Genomic DNA, 15,012 nt, shown 5'->3' with positions numbered 1-15,012 from the left:
TACCATCCTTGTGGACGGTGTTAATAACTTCAGGACAACTGTCAAGTCAGCATTCTTCCTCATGATTGTGTAGCCTACTGAACCAGACTGAGGGACCATTTAAAGGCTTAGGAAACCTATGCAGGTATTTTGTGTTGATTAGCTAATTAGGATGTGACTTCATTACTCTACAATATTGAACTTTTTCACAATATTACACATTTTTGAGATTAGAATAGATCTCCCTGTATGAAATGAATCTATATAATATATGGGTTTCACTTTTTTTTAACTGAAATACATTTTCAATGATATTCTGTACTTCTCCTTCTTGCTGGATCCACTCCTAGCTTTGGCTCCAAAAATGATGAAATAAGACACCATCCCAATAGGATGAAATAAACCACATGCAGTTTGATGGCTTAAAAAAGACCAAATGTATGTGTGTAGGGCCCCTTAGAATGAGGCTTCTGCATAAGATGCCAAAATCATAAAAGGATCTGGAATCTGTTTACAACTTAAAACTTGGATGTTTTTTATACATTGTGCAGATGTGAAAACATAATTGCTTCCAAAACCCAGACATAAATGTGAGATAAAGCAAGCAGGGACACTCTGCACATCTCCCCTGCATCTTCTACTTTGGTCGCCACTTTCAAGGAAGAAGAAGAATGGTCATCAACATGCAGACGGGGCTGGCTACCAGACTCCTCCTCCTTGCCATCCTGCCGCTTGTGGTACTCTCCGATACCAAGCACGGCTCTACTGACTCGGAAGAACTGAAACCTTTGGGTCCTCAGGTTCCAGTCGTGGTAATTATCGGTGCTGGAATCTCTGGTATTGCAGCAGCAGAGAAGCTGCACAAACATGGCTTCCAAAATATAAAAGTCCTGGAGGCTACTGGGAGAACCGGAGGCCGGATCCGCACAGAGAGTTTCGGTAATTCTTTTCTGATATGTCTTTTATGGTGCAGTAATGGCAGGGGTTTCATCTCTTGGATAGTACAAAGTGTGGGATGTGACACCCGAGCCTGGATTCCTCTTGCTTTGAAAGAACAGCAAATGGACTTTGTTACATAGGACTACAGATGACATGTTTTACATTATCTGTACTCAGAGAGTTACCACTGTTTTATCTGTGATATTACATAGCTAGTTAACACAGTGTTATCTGTGGTGTTACATAGGACTGCAGGTGACATCTACTACATTATCTGTACTCAGATAGTTACCACTGTGTTATCTGTGATATTACATAGCTATCAGGCAGCCAGAGAGACAGACGTAGTCTTACTAGAAGCATGTCACCAAGCGAAGACGTGTCTCTCATTCTCCGAGGTGTTCTCCGGCGGGACATCCCTCACCCCTCGCTGGCCACGAGGGGTGAGGTGTCACCCTATGAGGGTGGAGCTAGTAAATATTTGCGCTACATGTGCGCGTCACTTTGTGAGATCCACATCAGATCTTGGTACTGCTGGAAGATGGGACGCTGTCATTCCCAGCACTGATGCTGAACCCCTAGAGTCAGCTGTTGCCGGGGAACCTCATTTGTCATGTCTCCTGACTTGGACATGTGGTGGGAGGTTCCTTCCTCTGCACACTCTCAGCCCTCACCTGTGCTACCCTGGTCTGATGGTGGAGATTGGGTATGGCCTCAGCAGTGTTGTAACAGTGGCTGCTGTACGCCGCTGTTCTCCCTTTTACCGCCGCGGTCAGGGCTGGTGCAAGGATTTTTGCCACCCTAGGCAAAAGCTAATTTTGCCGCCCCTTGACTCCGCCCATTGACCACACCCTTTTACCCGCCCCTTTTTGAGCCACCTATTGCATGCAACATTTAACTATGGTTGCGTACCCTGTGCCAGTCTGACTATGGTCATGTATATATAATATCCAGCCATTGTCTGCCACCTAGTACCATCCCAGTGATGCCAATCACTCTGCGCTGTTCAGCAGGTTGGCACACCAAACACGAGCAGTGCCACCTATTCACTGCCAGGCGCCATTCAGCCACTGTCTGAAATCCTGTGCCACCAGGGCAACATAAAACAGTATGCTGCCTTGTGCCCTCTGCCAGTCTGGCACTGTCCTGCAACCTGTACCATTCATAGCCCTTTAGACAGTCTGTGCCACCTATTAGGCTCCATGTGCCACTGCTGGGCACCCTGTGCCAGTCAGAATCTATGGCCCTAGGCAAGCAGCAGGTGTGCCCTGACCCTTGTACACAAGTGTGTGTCACCCTGCTGTCAGTCACTGTAGTGCAGCCTCTGACACCCTAGTGCAGGTTGTCAGAGTGCGGTTGCCAGGGGTGCTCACCAGGTTCTGCTCCTCGCTATGCTCCAGGTCCACATTGCCAAGGATTTTTGTCAACACAAGCGAATCTACATTTTGGCGCCCCCCCATCATTTCACATTTCTGCCCCTCATGATTCATGTCCATTTCTTGCCCCCCCCCCCCATCATTTCACATTTTCTGCCCCTCATGATTCATGTCCATTTCTTGCCCCCCCCCATGTGCTAATATCATAGTCAGTATCATGTGCCTCTCTCCTCCCCCCCTCAATGTGCCAGTATCATGGCGCCAATAGCCCCCCCTCCCCCGTGGCAGTAAAGTAACAAAAAAAGAAAAAAAACCTTTCAGAAAAGTTTCTCCTGGGATTTGAACTCACAACCTTTCACACCAGAGGCAAGGCATTTACCCACACAGCTATGAGAGCAGTATAACCAGTTACAAAAAAAAAAAAGTAACAGTGTGGTATTTAGAGTAAATCATTTTTATTGGTATTTTCAATGGTTGGCAAATTGAGCCATAGTTCGCAAAATTGGAAAGCATAACAATATACGCCTATACAATAGGCCTGTTGATGAGACAGTTGGATACATCAATGGTTTGCATAGTACATAAGTAAGGTCCGCAACATTTGGACCATAACATCAAAAGGTAAAAAGGTAAATAGGGGGGGAGGGAAGACCGGGGAGGGAAAGAGGGGGTAGCGAGGTAGTCCAATCACAGTTTGTCTTAGTTCAAAGGGCCCTTTCTGCTTTGCTTATGTTACTACGCTCTAATTTTAATCTAGGCCTGGGGATCTTCTATTGCTCAGGGTGAGTAATTAGAGTTATTGAGCCATGGGCTCCAAGTGAGTAGCCTAGACTTCAGGGGAAGAATCGTGGAAGGTACTAAGCTTTCATATCTACAAGACTTGTTAACCTCTAGAATAACCTCTGCTATGGTTGGTGAAACTGTTTGTTTCCAGTAGCGTGTGATAACCAATTTAGCACTAAGTAGGATGTGCCCAACTAGGTTCCTGCATTCCGGGGGGATATTGTGTATGCTTAAAAACAAAAGAGCCAGTTCAGGGCGGGGGTCAACAACCTGGGAGGTTATTCCCGTGATCAGGTCAAAAACACTGCGCCAGTAGGGGGTAATTACGGGGCATGTCCATAAGATATGGAGTAATGAGCCTCTAGCCCTGCATTCCCTCCAGCAGTTGGGGGAGGATGAAGGGTAGATCCTGCTCAGTGTCTGTGGAGTGAAGTACCAATGCAAGAGGGTCTTCAGCCCTGCTTCATAATGGGAGACACTTTTGAAATTGGAGGTTAGGAATCTAATAGCTTGAGACCAATGCTCATCTAGAAAGGTTTCCCCCAATTCTGTTTCCCATTTTTTGATGGGTGAAGTTTTGGCAAAAGTGGCTTTTTCCCCCAGAACATCATACACATAACGCGTAGTATGTTTTTTAAAAAGGGACGGGGACTGGAACAGTCTCCATATATCGGAGTTTATTGATGGTGGATTTTGCGTAATCTTAGCAATAAAATGTCTGATTCTAAGGAAGTTATAGAATTCTGTATGCGGCAACGTGAACAGGCGATAAATAGAATCAAAGGGGAGAAGACAGCCATTTGACATGATCTGGGAGACAGAAGTAATCCCTCTCTCCCGCCAGACCGCCAAGTTAATGTCAGGGATGGTTACTTCTATTGTTCCTATAGTGGCTTGTGGGAGAAGGGTGGCTACCGTATCCTTCTGTATTTTATGTATAGAAGACCACAGGCTACTAACTAGTCTTATCGTCAGTAAGTCTCCACTTGGCTGAGATGGGTTCCACAACAGATGGATCAGGTAATCCTTCAATGAAGCTCGTTTTATAGTGTGTTGTTCAATCTGGATCCAGGCCTTTTTGTCATCCGGGGACCACCATTCTCGGGCAAAGGAGAGTGCTATTGCTTGAAAATAATCTCTAATGTCTGGGAGGCCTAGTCCGCCAACTTGCTTCTTTTTGGATAATAATGTCCGTGTTACTCTAGGTTTGGTCAGACCCCAAATGTATTTACCCAGGGTCATCTGTGCTTTTTTTAAAAATGTTATAGGGATCGGGATTGGGAGGGCTCGAAATATGTAAATACATTTGGGAAGGGTCATCATTTGAAATTATGCCACTCTACCCACCCAGGATAAAGCCTTCATAGAAAAGCTGCTAAGGTCTTTCAGCATGGTATCGAGAAGGGGAGATAATTTCTACTATAAAGCAAGGAACAAGGAGAGGTTATCTTAACACCTAAGTATGGGATCTCTGAAGTTTGCCAGTCTAAGTCCTGGGAGGATTTCAAGGAGGCAACCTCAGCTGGCGGAATATTGATAGGTAAAGCCTGAGACTTGGCGCTATTGATTTTATAGTCGGAAAGAGACCCATAGTGTGAGATAGTAGCTTGAGCAGCGCCTAACGAGTTACTGGGGTTGGTTAACGTGAGAATGATGTCATCCGCATAGAGTGTGATCTTATGGGATCTACTTCCTATTTCCATTCCGGTTATTAAAGGTGAGTTTCTTATGGATTGTGCTAGGGGTTCCAATGCCAGGATAAACAATAAGGGGGACAGGGGGCAGCCCTGCCTGGTTCCATTGGTAATTTTAAACGGATCTGACACCACACCATTAACCCAGACTTTCGCGGATGGAGAGGAATATAAGCTATGGATAGTCTGCAGAATCTGCCCTGAGAAACCCATCTGGCGGAGAGTAGAGAATGTGTAATCCCAATGCAGGCGGTCAAATGCCTTTTCCGCATCTAGTGTGATCGCGAGCATTGGGAGGTTATGTATTTCGGCATAGTTAAATAAGTCCACAATCCGTCTAGTGTTGTCAGACACTAGTCGACCATTCACGAACCCAGTTTGGTCAGGGTGAATCAGAGAGGGGAGGAGTGGAGCTAATCTATTGGCAATAATTTTGGCAAAAATTTTTATGTCAGAATTAAGCAGCGAGATGGGACGGAAGTTCTGGGGAACATCCGGGGTTTTGCCTGGTTTCGGGATAGTGACTATTAGTGCTTCCAACATGTCTGGGGGAAAAGGATGACCGTCTTGCACTAACTTAAACATTTCAAGCATGTAAGGAGCAAGAATACTTTGGAAGTGGCGAAAGTATTCATTAGAGAGTCCATCAGGACCTGGGGATTTACCCATCTGAAGGGATTTGATAACCTTATTAATTTCAGCGAGTGAGAATTGTGCGTTGAGGGACTGTAATTGTGTCTGAGAGAGAACAGGGAGATACGCCTGAGTGAGGAAGTTTTCCACCAAGATAGAGTAATCACAAGGAAGGGGAGTAGTCTCCTTCAAATTGTAAAGCGACTGGTAATACAATTTAAATTGGTTAGCAATCTCTCGGGGGTCCGTCAGTTTTGCTTTATTCTCGGAGTGTAACAGATGTGGAATCTTAGATTTTGATTGTTGAGTTTTTAGTTGTTGCGCTAAGAGTCTGCCAGATTTATTGCTTTGGTAATAGTATTTGGAACGAAGCCTCAAGAGAGACTTATGATAGTTTTGGAGAAGTAGGCTACTAAGCTTATTACGTGCCTCTCTAAGCTCATTGGAACACTGATAGGTTGGAGCCTGCTTATTAGTTGTCTCCAGTCTAGCGATGTATTCCAAGGTCACTCTGGAGCGCCCGGGGAGCCGCACGGACGGTAAGTACACTGCTCCCCCGCTCCCCGCTACACTTACCATGGCTGTCAGGACTTTAGCGTCCCGGCAGCCATGGTAACCACTCTGAAAAAGCTAAATGTCGGCTCCGGCAATGCGCCGAAACGACGTTTAGCTTAAGGCCGGATCCGGATCATTGCCTTTCAATGGGCATTAATTCCGGATCCGGCCTTGCGGCAAGTGTTCCGGATTTTTGGCCGGAGCAAAAAGCGCAGCATGCTGCGGTATTTTCTCCGGCCAACAAACGTTCCGTACCGGAACTGAAGACATCCTGATGCATCCTGAACGGATTACTCTCCATTCAGAATGCATTAGGATAATCCTGATCAGGATTCTTCCGGCATAGAGCCCCGACGACGGAACTCTATGCCGGAAGACAATAACGCAGGTGTGAAAGAGCCCTAAGTATAAACTCTGCTAGTTCAGCGCCCGAACATAAAACACAGGGAGTCCCAATGTGATGAACAAAGCTATTCAGCTCCATTGCAGAAGTTCCTATTTATTAGGCATCGGGGGTCAGCCCTCCAAAGTAAGTGGAGCATCAGAAGCTATGGTGGTGGGGTCAGCTCCCACGTTGCTAGAGGACAGTGGAATCTGCCAGAGGTGCAGTAATTGCTTCCCTTCTTCCAGGGTCTTGATGGCGTTCGTTTGTCCATTCTTGCGGACGAGGATTTTTAGAGGATAGCCCCATTTGTATGGGAAGTCATTATCGCTGAGGGCTGTTGTGATAGGCTGAAGTGCTCTGCGTCGACGGAGGGTGACCATGGAGAGGTCTGTGAATAGTTTAATCTTCTGATACGGAGCAGGTAATGCAGTCTTATTCCTTGCTGCAGCCATAATTGCTTCTTTGGTATGAAAGAAATGAATACGCGCTAGAGTATCACGCGGAATATTAGGGCCAAGGTGTGGAGGTTTAGGAAGCCTGTGGGCTCTATCAATGATCATATCAGGGATTGGGATCTGTGGCAGGAGAGCCCTTATTAGCCCTTTCAGATACGTTTGCAGATCCTGTGGGGCCACATCTTCAGGGATACCCCTAAATTTTACATTGTTCCGTCTGGAACGGTCTTCCAGGTCCGCCATTTTCCATTTAATAGCCTCCAGCTCATCAGCCATGGCGTTATGGGCATGAATTATGGTGTTTTGTGATGCGGCAAATTCGCCCATTTTCACCTCTACATGCTGCACTTTATCCTCTGTGGTTTGCAGCCTGGCAGATAGGGGGTTAATCAGTCCTGCTATGTCTGCCTCCAGGGAAGATTTCAGGGCAAGAAGCATATTCTTAAGAGAGTCCTCAGTGACTGGCTTATCTGAGGTAGGGAGTAATTGGAAGGGATCCAGGGGTGTAGTGATGTGCGGGGTGTACTCACTCAGCTGCCGTTGGTCACTGGGATGTATCGGTTGCTGGCGTTGGAGGCTGAGCGGCTGCTCTTTCTGCACCAGGGAGCGGGCGCCATCTTGGATCCCCTGTGTAGTGTGCCGCGAAACTCTGGCTTCCTCTGGAGTCGGTGGAAGCGATGGGGGAGACACATGCATGCAGGTCAGTGCTGCCTGGTAGGACCGGTGGGGAGGGTGAGCGGGCTGTGAGCGCTGGTGACATTGTGCTAATGGGGGATCCTAGTGCCGGCCTGTCTGTTCCGTCGGCGCCATCTTTAGCCCGTCCGCAGTCAAAGTAGTTTTCAAGATTCCCATCTTGTAACTTCTGCAGGTGCTTCCTCGTTTTCCCCATTGTGACTGCAGAGGAGTAGAGCATCTGGGAAGGTGGGAGAATGATGTTTTGCGGTGGCTAGAGACGAGCAGGCCAGATTGCAGTCGCTGAAGGTGCAGGAGCTCTTCACTCAAGCGGCCATCTCGTTCGGCAGCCTAGCCACCCCCAACAGTGTGGTATTTAAAAAAAAAAAAACACATTCTGAAAAGTTTCTCCTGGGTTTCAAACTCACAACCTTTCACGTCAGAGGCAAGGCATTTACCCACACAGCTATGAAAGCTGTATAGCTAATTGCTTAAAAAAAAAAAAATATATAAGACTTCTACTGCAGATAACTTTGATAGTGTACAGCCATACACATGACAGCTGCCCCAGTACACTGTGCATCGATGTAGCAGAGCTGGGTGTGTTGGGGCAGCTGTCATGTGTATGGATGTACACTATATAAGTTACCTACAGTAGAAGTTTGTTTGTTTGTTTGTTTGTTTATTTGTTTATTTATTTATATTTTTTAAAGCAATTAGCTATGCAGCTTTCATAGCTGTGTGGGTAAATGCCTTGCCTCTGATGTGAAAGGTTGTGAGTTCAAATCCCAGGAGAAACTTTTCTGAAAGACAGGCTAGGGTCTCGTAGCTGTGTGTCAGCTGTGTGCCGCTCGCTGAACAAACTCATGCTCGCACTCGGCCGGCAAGTACAGGAGTCAAGTAGGGGGCAGGCGGCGGCCAGGTGATACTGCTTGGGATTCGGACTCCAGAGTGTCGGCACCCCCAGGCAGAGCGCGCTCTACGCCCTACTCTGCTTATGGGGGGCGCCGTGCTCAACCGCGATCCTTCCGTCCACCTCTGCAGTCTTGGGCTCTGTCGCTGTAGTGCTGAGGATTCCGCTCCACAGTTTCCACTCAGCCCTGGCCACAACATGCTTGCTGCTGGTTTTGTTTTACAATAGGGACGGCCACTAAAATACTTTGCTATACAACAGTGCACAGTTCTGTTTGCGTCAATGTTCATGTGTACATGGTGATCATGGGCACCACAGCTGTCTCATGACCAAGCTGTCTCGTGACTGCAACCCCAGAATTGAAAAAATCCAACTCTACTGGTTATTTTATTTTCATATTTGTTATATGACCAAGTGGGTGGGGGAGTTGTATGGCGAGTGTGGGTGATCTTGACTAGTTGCAGGAGAGGGGGTTGTGGGAAAGTAGCTGTGGGGGCCTCTGTTCAAAAATGTGCTATGGGACCGTCATTTTTAGTTACCCCCCTGGATGTGTTATTCATTTGATATCTAATCCATGCGCAATTTACACTGGGCCTGAAGGGTTACTTTAGGTTTACACATTTTAATGTTGCTTTAATGACTTTTTTTTTAAGCATGCATTTGTTCTTGGAAAAAAGCTAGCTCCAGATGTTAGCTGAAAATCCTCATGGGAATGAGCCGCAGTTACATACATGCTTTTTTTTATAGTGCCGTTTTTAGTGCCCATAGTGTAGCAATATAGTCTCAATATTCTTCTCTAAAGGTAACAAAAATAGCTAAAAAAAAAAAAGGAAACATGCAATCCAGGAAACATGCTATATGTGACGTCTGCTTTCCCGGAGTGAACACTGCTCCTCTAACCTGTACTGACAGCGTCATAATGACTTATCATGCCATGAGTAGGTTACAGTAGACTCGCTGTCAGGTAATAAGTTGCAGCATCTAAAGTCATTATGATGCTGTGAGTTCAGGCCAGAGAAGCACTGAAATTAGAAATTAGACTATGGCCTCTTTCACACGAGCGTTGCGGGAAAATGTGCGGGTGCGTTGCGGGAACACCCACGATTTTTCTGCGCGAGTGCAAAACATTGTAATGCGTTTTGCACTCGCGTGAGAAAAATCGCGCATGTTTGGTACCCAAACCCGAACTTCTTCACAGAAGTTCGGGCTTGGGATCGGTGTTCTGTAGATTGTATTATTTTCCCTTATAACATGGTTATAAGGGAAAATAATAGCATTCTGAATACAGAATGCATAGTAAAACAGCGCTGGAGGGGTTAAAAAAATAAATAAAATTTAACTCACCTTAGTCCACTTGATCGCGTAGCACGGCATCTCCTTCTGTCTCCTTTGTTGAACAGGACCTATGGTGAGCATTAATTACAGAAACAGGACCCTTGATGAGGTCACTCCGGTCATCACATGATCCATCACCATGGTAAAAGATCATGTGACGTACCATGTGATGACCGGAGTGACGTCATCAAAGGTCCTGTTCCTGTAATTAATGCTCATTTAATGCTGAGTTAATTTTTTTAACCCCTCCAGCGCTGTTTTACTATGCATTCTGTATTCAGAATGCTATTATTTTCCCTTATAACCATGTTATAAGGGAAAATAATAATGATCGGGTCTCCATCCCGATCGTCTCCTAGCAACCGTGCGTGAAAATCGCACCGCATCCGCACTTGCTTCCGGATGCTTGCGATTTTCACGCAACCCCATTCACTTCTATTGGGCCTGCGTTGCATGAAAAACGCAGAATATAGAGCATGCTGCGATTTTCACGCAACGCATAAGTGATGCGTGAAAATCACTGCTTATGTGAACAGCCCCCTAGAAATGAATGGGTCGGTATTCAGTGCGGGTGCAATGCGTTCACCTCACGCATCGCATCCGCGCGGAATACTCGCCCGTGTGAAAGGGGCCTATGGGTTTAAAAGTGCAACGTTGCCAAGAGAGGACATGTTCTTTCTTGGCACACTGTCTAGACGGAAGCTGCTGGAAGCCCATGGCTGGTGTCCATTCACGGTTTAGCTACATTCAGTGGTGCTACACTCTGAGCAGGTCCACGTCATTGAAACTGAAAAAATACGGCAGAAACCACAGCCAAAATTTGTGTCAAAATCCATTGTGTGAAGATAGCCTAAGGCTAGGGCTACACCACAACAATAAGTCGCGCAACAAAAAGGGGACTTGTGTCGCATTCTTGTTGCACTGTTGTCATGCAACATTTATTTTAATGATAGTCTATGATGTCACACTGCAACATGATAGTCGCGCAAAAATCCAACTTGGGTGGATTTTTTGCGACTGTCATATCGCAGTAGTAGCATGTTTCAGTGTGACACCAGAGACCAGGGGTGCAGAACCTGCAACCCGGGGCCACATGCGGCCCTCAATACCATTCTATGAGGCCCCCAGCCATCTGGTAGCAGACATGTATGTCTATGTCTTGTGGCTGCTCACATGAATCTTTTATGTATTGTCCCATTAGATGGGAGTACTAGAAGTGTAACTAGACATTTATAGTAACTAGAAGTGTAACTAGACATAAAAATAGTATTTTACTTGATAATACCCCTTTAAAGTTTATTTTTGGCCCTTGGAATTGGTTCAGGTTGACAATGTGGCCTCAACCAAAAAAGGTTGTGCACCCCTGCTATAGACTATCATTACGATAAAAGTCATGCAACATTTATGTCATGCCACACATGTTGCCTGTGTCAGGCGACTTGTTGACGAAAAGTTGTGCAACATTTTTTATAATACTAGTCAATGGTGTCGCACTGTGACATATTGTGACTGCCACAAAAATATCCAAGTTGGATTTTTGTGCGACTGTCACAGTCGCAGTATTTTGCTGCGCGACACCATTGACTGTCATTTCAAAAAATGTCATGTGACATTGGTGCAACGCAGTGTAGTTGTTCCCTTTCTTTTGCTTCACTTATTGTCGCATGATGTTTTTTGTGCGACTTATTGTTGCATGGTGTTTGAGCTGCAGGCAGCATGTTATAGAGTAGGAGGAGCTAAGCCGATATGATATATAGATTTGTTGGAAAATATTTAGCAAAACTTGTACCGGTAATTTATAGATTTAAATGTGTGCTCATTCTGGGCTTTGAAGTTAGAGGCGGTCCTATCAGTGATGACAGCCTTTCCCTCTATGATGGTGAATTCAGAGATACAGTACCTTGGAAAAGTATTCATCCCCCTTGCCTTTTTTCGTATTTTGGTGCCTCACAACCTGGAATTAACATGGATTTGCATCATTTAATTTACAGAACATGTCCACAACTTTGAAGATGATTTTTTATTTATTGTGAAGCAAACAACAAATAGGACAAAATAACAGAAAAAGTCAATGTGCATAACTATTCACCCCTCTAAATCAATACGTTGCAGAGCCACCTTTTGCAGAAATCACAGACTTTGGATAAGTCTCTATGAGTTTGCCACATCTTACCACTGGGATTTTTGCCCATTCCTCCTTGCATCAAGTTGGATGTTTGCGCTTGTGAACAGAAATCTTTAAGTCTGACCACAGATTTTCTATTGGATTGAGATCTGGGCTTTGACTAGGCCATTTCAACACATTTACATGTTTCCCCTTAAACCACTCAAGTGTTGCTTTAGCAGTGTGTTTGGGGTCATTGTCCTGCTGGAAGGTGAACCTCCGTCTTAGCCTCAAATCACGCACAGAGTGGTGCAGGTTCTGCTCAAGAATATCCCTGTATTTAGCATCATCCATCTTTCCCTCAACTCTGACCAGATTCCCAGTCCCGGCTGCTGAAAAACATCCTCACAGTATGATGCTGCCACCACCATGTTTCACTGTGGGGATGGTGCTCTTTGGGTGATGTGATGTGTTGGGTTTGCGCCAGACATAGCGTTTTCTTTGGCCGAAAAGTTCAATTTTAGTCTCATCAGACCAGAGCACCTTCCTCCATACATTTTGGGAGACTCCCAAAATGCAAACTCACAACGTGCCTTTTTGTTTTTAGCTGAAAGTAATGGCTTTCTTCTGGCCACTCTGCTATAAAGCCCAACTCTATGGAGCGTACGGCTTATTGTCGTCCCCTGTACAGATACTCCAGTCTCTGATGTGGAACTCTGCAGCTCCTCCAGGGTTACCTTAGGTCTCTGTGCTGCCTCTCTGATTAATGCCCTCCTTGCCCGGTCCGTGAGTTTTGGTGGGCGGCCGTCTCTTGGCAGGTTTGCTGTTGTGCCATGTTCTTTCTATTTGGTTATAATAGATTTAATGGTGCTCCTGGGGATCATCAAAGATTTGGATATTTTTTTATAACCTAACCCTGACTTGTACTTCTCAACAACATTGACCCTTACTTGTTTGGAGAGTTCCTTGGTCTTCATGGCAGTGTTTGGTTAGTGATGCCTCTTGCTTAGGTGTTGCAGCCTCTGGGGCCTTTCAAAAAAAAGGTGTGTATATGTAATAACAGATCATGTGACCCTTGGATTGCACACAGGTGGACATCATTTCACTAATTATGTGACTTCTAAAGGTAATTGGTTGCACCAGAGCTTTTTATGGGCTTCCTAACAAAGGGGGTGAATACATACGCAGATGCCAATCTTTTGTTTTCTATTTCTAAACAATAGTTTTATTTATATATTTTCCTCATTTCACTTCACTAACTTAGACTATTGTGTTCTGATCCATCACATAAAATTCAGATTAACAAAACATTGAACTTAAGGCTGTAATGTTCCAAAATACGAAAAAAGTCAAGGGGGGTGAATACTTTTGCAAAGCACTGTAACTGTCAGTCACTGATAGGACCACCTCCTTGACTTCAGTGCCCAAAATGAGCATCATAGGGGCTGTTTACCCAGCTTGGGCCCCCTCCCTCTATTTTCCCCTGACCAATCGCCCTTCTTTGTTCGGTCTCTTAGTTATTTTTTTCTGGTAGAAATGAAAGAAAAATATACCACATCATTGTGGATGTCTCGTACACACCAGGTCACTGAACAGCCATTCACTGGCATCAGCAGTTCACAGCACATGACTAATAAAAGCCAGTGGTTGGCTACAGCAGTGACCTGTGGTGAATGGGAATTCATTGCTCTGGGGAGAACTGGAACATGATTCTGGTAGCGGCAGGGGAGAAAAGTAGTAAGTATTGTATAACAGTATTTTTTTTTTAGACCATTTACTGCTGGTGATCCATTTCTAACTTGAAAAAACCCTTTAATTTTTAACATATACATGCACATATACAGTAAACACACGCACACTTTTCCATATACAGAGGCACACTCATACAGTCATGTCCATAAATATTGGGACATTGACCCAATTCTAAAATTTTTTGGCTATATACACAACCACAATGGATTTGAAATGAAACAAACAAGGTGTACTTTAACTGCAGACTGTCAGCTTTAAATTGAGGGTATTTACATCCAAATCAGGTAAACGGTGTAGGAATTTTAACAGTTTGCATATGTGCCTCCCACTTGTTAAGGGACCAAAAGTAATGGGACAGAATAATAATCATAAATCAAACTTTCACTTTTTAATACTTGCTTGCAAATCCTTTGCAGTCAATCACAGCCTGAAGTCTGGAACGCATAGACATCACAAGACGCTGGGTTTCATCCCTGGTGATGCTCTGCCAGGCCTCTACTGCAACTGTCTTCAGTTCCTGCTTGTTCTTGGGGCATTTTTCCTTCAGTTTTGTCTTCAGCAAGTGAAATGCATGCTCAATCGGATTTAGGTCAGGTGATTGACTTGGCCATTGCATAACATTCCACTTAATTACCTTAAAAAACTATTTGGTTGCTTTTGCAGTATGCTTTGGGTCATTGTCTATCTGCACTGTGAAGCACCGTCCAATGAGTTCTGAAGCATTTGGCTGAATATGAGCAGATAATATTGCCCGAAACACTCCAGAATTCATCCTGCTGCTTTTGTCAGCAGTCACATCATCAATAAATAAAATAGAACCAGTTCCATTGGCAGCCATACATGCCCACGCCATGACACTACCACCACCATGCTTCACTGATGAGGTGGTATGCTTAGGATCATGAGCAGTTCCTTTCCTTCTCCATACTCTTCTCTTCCCATCACTCTGGTACAAGTTGTTCTTGGTCTCATCTGTCCATAGGATGTTGTTCCAGAACTGTGAAGGTTTTTTAGATGTCGTTTGGCAAACTCTAATCTGGCCTTCCTGTTTTTGAGGCTCACTAATGGTTTACATCTTGTGGTGAACCCTCTGTATTCACTCTGGTGAAGTCTTCTCTTGATTGTTGACTTTGACACACATACACCTACCTCCTGGAGAATGTTCTTGATCTGGCCAACTGTTGTGAAGGGTGTTTTCTTCACCAGGGAAAGAATTCTTTGGTCATCCACCACAGTTGTTTTCCGTGGTCTTCTGGTTCTTTTGGTGTTTCTGAGCTCACCGGTGCATTCCTTCTTTTTAAATTGTTCCAAACTGTTGTTTTGGCCACGCCTAATGTTTTTGCTATCTCTCTGATGGGTTTGTTTTGTTTTTTCAGCCTAATGATGGTTTGCTTCACTGATGGTGACAGCTCTTTGGATCTCATCTTGAGAGTTGAC

At 45.0% G+C, this 15,012-nt stretch overlaps 1 protein-coding gene across 1 annotated transcript in view; it reads left to right on the top strand.

Moving 5' to 3' along the window:
• Nucleotides 1–658: 658 nt before the first annotated feature.
• Nucleotides 659–15,012, top strand: part of LOC121003667 (peroxisomal N(1)-acetyl-spermine/spermidine oxidase-like) — a 130,076-nt gene continuing 115,722 nt past the window's right edge. The window contains exon 1 of the mRNA XM_040435533.1: nucleotides 659–918. Within this exon, the coding sequence (XP_040291467.1) occupies nucleotides 663–918 (256 nt within the window). The 5' untranslated portion in view covers nucleotides 659–662. The remainder of the gene's footprint in view (nucleotides 919–15,012) is intronic.

This window comes from Bufo bufo, chromosome 6 (assembly GCF_905171765.1).
Source record: "Bufo bufo chromosome 6, aBufBuf1.1, whole genome shotgun sequence".
In the NCBI taxonomy this organism is placed as follows: domain Eukaryota; kingdom Metazoa; phylum Chordata; class Amphibia; order Anura; family Bufonidae; genus Bufo; species Bufo bufo.
Note: the sequence above shows the minus strand (reverse complement) of the source record. Positions and strands in the feature narration are given on the sequence as shown.